Source organism: Protobothrops mucrosquamatus, unplaced genomic scaffold (assembly GCF_001527695.2).
Source record: "Protobothrops mucrosquamatus isolate PMUCROS unplaced genomic scaffold, P.Mucros_1.0 scaffold_295, whole genome shotgun sequence".
Lineage (NCBI taxonomy): Eukaryota > Metazoa > Chordata > Lepidosauria > Squamata > Viperidae > Protobothrops > Protobothrops mucrosquamatus.
The window spans coordinates 29267-34696 of NW_015386371.1; the positions used below are offsets into that span (position 1 = coordinate 29267).

Consider the following 5430-nt stretch of genomic DNA (forward strand, 5'->3'; position numbering starts at 1 on the left):
CAAGCTCAAAATCTACGTGAGAATTTTTATAAGATGTTTTATAGATGGCACTTGGACCCTGCAACTATGTCTCGCATTTATGAGAATTACGAATCCAAGTGTTGGAGGTGTGGACAACAAGATGCAACCTTTTTTCATATGTGGTGGACTTGTAAGGTTATTAAGGCCTTTTGGATAAAATTGTGGTGGAACTTGCAACAAATATTTAAAAGAAGGATTATTTTTTTGCCTCACCTGTTTCTCCTAGGTATTACACAAAATTTGGATGTAAAAGAAACTAATTTGATGTTGTACTGTTTAACTGCTGCCCGTTTGTTGATAGCTCAAAATTGGAAGAGTAAAATTTTACCTACAATGGAAGATTGGAGATTGAAAGTTTCGCACCTTGCTGAAATGGCAAAGATTTCAGCTTATTTGAAGAATTACTCAAATGAACAATTTTTATCTATATGGAGAAGATGGATTGTTTATATTCAAAAGAAGCATAGAATAGTGGAATATAATTTAGGTTTATAATTAACTGGTTTTTTTTTCTTTTTTCTATATATATATTTCACTTATTCATGTAAAATTTATATACCTTGTGGAGTTAGAGATATTAATAATTGTTTACTTATATTTGAATATTATCCTGGGATTAGGTTCGGGAAGTCTCGGGGGGTGGGTGGGTGGGGGATGTGGGTGTTTTTTATATTATATTGTGTTATATTTGTGATGGTTTTTTTTTATGATGAAAATAATAAAAAACTTTATTGAAAAAAAAAATACTAATACTAATACTAATACTAATACTAATACTAATACTAATACTAATACTAATACTAATACTAATACTAATACTAATACTAATACTAATACTAATAAAGTTGGAAGGGACCTTGGAGGTCATCAAGTCCAACCCCCTGCTCAGGCAGGAACCCTATACCATTTCGGACAAATGGCTGTCCAGTCTCTTCTTAAAAACTTCCAGTGTTGGAGCATTCACAGCTTCTGGAGGCAGGTGGTTCCACTGGTTAATTGTTCTAACTCTCAGGAAGTTTCTCCTTAGTTCTAGGTTGCTTCTCTCTTTGGTTAGTTTCCATCCGTTGCTTCTTGTCCTGCCTTCAGGTGCTGTGGAGAATAGCTTGACTCCCTCTTCTTTGTGGCAGCCCCTGAGATACTGGAACACTGCTATCATGTCCCCCCTCGTCCTTCTCTTCATTAAACTAGACATACCCAATTCCAGCAACCGTTCCTTATATGTTTTAGCCTCCAGTCCCCTAATCATCTTGGTTGCTCTTCTCTGTACTCTTTCTAGAGTCTCAGTGTCTTACTCCTGCCCATTTGGCTACTCTGAAACAGAACGCCAGACACGTTTCTTTCCTGGCCAGCTGCCCATGCTACCAGCTTCCTCTCAAAAGATAATTCTGCTTACCAATTGTGACTTTGATCCGGTCAGCCGTATCATCCACAGTGAAGCAGTGAGCTGCTGTCAAGACATAATACTCAGAAACGAGGGTTCCTTTACAGTGTTCGAATCCTGCCCTACCAGCACGCTGTGATTGGAAGAGAAAAATCACTATGAGTAAGTCACAAAAGCATCCTACATAGATTTCCTTGGAAATAATCCCCATGACCTTCAATAGGATTGACTCATTATTCAACATTAATTGAAGAATTTGTCCTACTACCATAGCAATAGCACTTAAGACTTACAGTATATACTGCCACATAGTGCTTTACAATAGTCCCTGGGTGGTTTACAACATCAGCATATTACCCCCAAACAATCTGGATCCTCATTTTACCGACCTCAGAAGGATGGAAGGCTGAGTCAACCTTGAGCTGATCAGGATCGAACTCTTCTTCTCTGGGCAGAGTTAGCCTGCAATACTGCATTCTAACCACTGCGCCACCATCTTCCTATAAGTGATATTAGATAATCCTAGTTCTTAGCTTTAGGTTCACCCGTACTCTACTCCACATTGGGCAATGATTACTCTTTCAGAGTTGCAGTCAACTACAACAGTTCTGCCTTTCCCCCACTTTATCCAAGATCCTTGGATAATAATTTAATAAAGGAGAATATTTGTAGCTCAGAATTGAAATGGAGGGGGGTCCTTGGTGCTCTCTGAGCTGGATTGTTTTCTAGCACTTAGCTCCTAGATCAGGGCTTTTCAACCAGTGGTACGGGTACCACCTGTGGTACATTGGTACCTGGCAGGTGGTACGTGACCATCCTAGAAAAGTAGCGGGGGAGGGGAATGAGCTGAACCGGTGGCAGCACCGCACAAGCCTGAGCGAGAGACGGTTGGAGCTGCAAGGCTGTCAGGGCTTAGCCGGGCAGGCAGGCAGGTGTCTTGCTCGGCTGTGGCTTGGGGGGCACTTTTTTCAGTGCCATTGTAACTTTGAACAGTCACTAAGCGAACTGTTGTAAGTCGAGGACTACCTGCACTTCATCACTTTTTTCCTTTTTTGGGGGGGGTCATAAAGTTTTTGACACCTTGCTAGGCGACTGGTGGTACTTGGATGTTGCCATATCCTAAAAGTGGTACAATGGGTGAAAAGGTTGAAAGGCCCTGACCTAGATGTTTCCGAGCACCTAGTTACCAGGAGGCACATGTGTTCTACGTGTGTGTGTGTGTGTGTGTGTGTGTGTGTGTGTGTAAGCAGATGTCGAACAAAGTGACAGGAGATAACAATCTTTTACACCAAGAGCAAGCACCATTACAGACAAAGAGAGAAGATAAAGTAAATCCCTCGCTCTTTCTGTATCCCAATGATTCATGGTGATTGGTAGGTCATTAGCTAGTGAAGTAATGCCACTGAATTTGCATCTCCACTACAAAACAATGTCAAGATCAAGAAAAATCCTCATGCCTCTCTATTCTACACTGATTATATTGCATCCAAGTCTGAGCACTACTTTAGGAAGGACTTTGAAAAATGCAGCATGTCCAGAGGATAGCAATCAAGATAATAAGAAGGAAAACCAGATGAGAAATGGGAATAGTTAATATCTTAGAGAAAAAACAGGTTGTCCTTGACTTACAACATTTCATTTTGTGACTGTTTGAAGTTACAACCGCACTGTGAAGTGGTATATAAGTCTAAGTGCTATTGCTATTGCTACTTTTCACACTTACGGCTGTTGCAGCATCCCCATGGTCACCTGAGCAAAATTCAGATGCTTGGCAACTGACTCATATTTATGACGGTCGCAGTGTCCCGGGGTCATGTGATTTCCTTTGGCGACCTTCTGACAAGCCAGATCAACGGGGAAGCCAGATTCATTTAGCAACCAGGACACTAACTTAACAACCGCAGTGATTCACTTAACAACTTTGGCAAGGAGGTCGTAAAATGGGGCAAAATTCACTTAAGAACTGTTTTACTTAACAACAGAAATTTTGGGCTCAAGTGTGGTCGTATGTGGAGGCCTATATCATTATAGGCTCAATGTTTTGCTCCCTTGGGAAATAATTTTGAAGTTCAAACTGTAGTGCCCATCTAAGAGGATTTCCCCACTTGCATCCCAGTCAACATTTTTTTTTTCCTGCAATGTCCCCATCAAACTGCCTCCAAGTCATTTCCAGCCCACGGATAGATCAGACATGAATAATCCTTCTTTATTGTTGTTAGTTGCGAAGTCATGTCCGACCCATCGCGACCCCATGGACAACGTTCCTCCAGGCCTTCCTGTCCTCTACCATCTTCTGGAGTCCATTTAAGCTCACGCCTACTGCTTCAGTGACTTCATCCAGCCACCTCATTCTCTTCTTCTATTGCCCTCGATCTTTCCCAGCATTAGACCCTTCTCCAGTGAGTCCTTCCTTCTCATTAGGTGGCCAAAGTATTTGAGTTTCAACTTCAGGATCTGGCCTTCTAAAGAGCAGTCAGGGTTGATCTCCTCTAGGACTGACCGGTTTGATTGCCTTGCAGTCCAAGGGACTCGCAGGAGTCTTCTCCAGCACCATAGTTCAAAGGCCTCAATTCTTTGTTGCTCAGCCTTTCTTATGGTCCAACTTTCATAGCCATACATTGCAACTGGGAAAACCATGGCCTTGACTATACGTACTTTTGTTGGCAGGGTAATGTCTCTGCTTTTTAGTACGCTGTCTAATATTAAGGTAATATTTTCATCCTTATTCCAACAGTCCAATAGTGGCCTCAAGATAATCTAAAATCAATAAGGCACCATGGAGAGAGCCCGTAAGAAATGAGAAATATCGAATCTTCCTCTGGTTACAGGTAGTTCTCAACTAACCACCACAACTGAGCCCAAAATTTCTGTTGCTAAGGGAGTCAGTTGTTAAGTGAGTTTTGCCCCACTTTATGACCTTTCTTGCCACAGTTGTTAGGTGAATCAATGCAGTTGTTAAGTTGGTAACACAGTTGTAAAGTGAATCTGGCTTCCCTGTTGAATTTGCTTCTCAGAAGGCCACACAAGCTGATCGTGTGATTCCCAAGACCTTGTAACTTGTCATAAATATAAATCAGTTGCCAAACATTTGAATTTTGATCATGTGACCATGAGGTTGTAAGTATGAAAAAAAAATAATCAATGCTGCGGTTGTAACTTTGAACGGTCACTAAATGAACTGTTGTAAGTCAAGGACTACCTGCATAACTAGAGAAAGCGTTCTTCTCTGAGCTTAATTCTATTCCAAAGGCCACCCTTACCCTGATGGAGATATTGGTGTTCCAGGGATTCTTCCTCTGATCTTCCGTTTTGTGTTCTTTCGCCAAGCCACACATAGATAAAGCTTCACTCTCATCTGGAAATAGAGAGGCACTTTTCTCAGACCTTTGAGTTTTCTACAAAAGCCGAAGGCCTAGGCCAGTGGTGGCGAACCTATGGCACACGTGCCAAAGGTGGCACGCAGAGCCCTCTCTGTGGGCACCCACACACGCCGTTGCCCCAGCCCCACCTCCCCCCGTGGCCCCATCCTCACCAGCAACCCTCCTGGAGGAGAGTCGCCCCGGGAGCTGCCCACGTGGAGCAGCGCAGCCAAGGACATGGCAGCTGGGCAGCGGGGACAAGACTCCGCCCTCGTACCCATTGCATGGAGATGATGCTGTGGGGCGCGGTCAGAGGGCGTGGCCACCATGGTACTGTAGGGCCGCCTGGGCAATCTGCTGAAGTGGGCTGTGGAGACGGTAGGTGACCCTGTGGGTGGTGGGGGTGGGCAGGGCACGGAGCGGAGCAGGGGGGCGGGGCAGTTTTTGGGCACTCGGTGTCTAAAAGGTTCGCCATCACTGGCCTGATGGCGAACCTTTTAGAGACCAAGTGCCCAAACTGCAACCCAAAACTCATTTATCGCCAGGTGCCAGGTGGGCATGGCCCACTGGGTGGGCGTGCCCTGTGGTCATGGCAGATTAGGTGGGTGTGGCCAAGGTGTGCGTGGTCACCTCTATGTTACTCATGGAAAGGTACACCTGTGGGGGGGG

At 44.0% G+C, this 5430-nt stretch overlaps 1 protein-coding gene across 1 annotated transcript in view; it reads right to left on the minus strand.

The window, feature by feature from the left end:
• LOC107302884 (complement factor B-like) overlaps positions 1-5430 on the minus strand; it is a 51995-nt gene that overhangs the window by 9044 nt on the left and 37521 nt on the right. Inside the window, exons 11-12 of the mRNA XM_029287320.1 lie at positions 4663-4757; positions 1415-1535 (exon numbers count right to left, since the gene is read on the minus strand). Of these exons, the coding sequence (XP_029143153.1) occupies positions 1415-1535; positions 4663-4757 (216 nt within the window). The remainder of the gene's footprint in view (positions 1-1414; positions 1536-4662; positions 4758-5430) is intronic.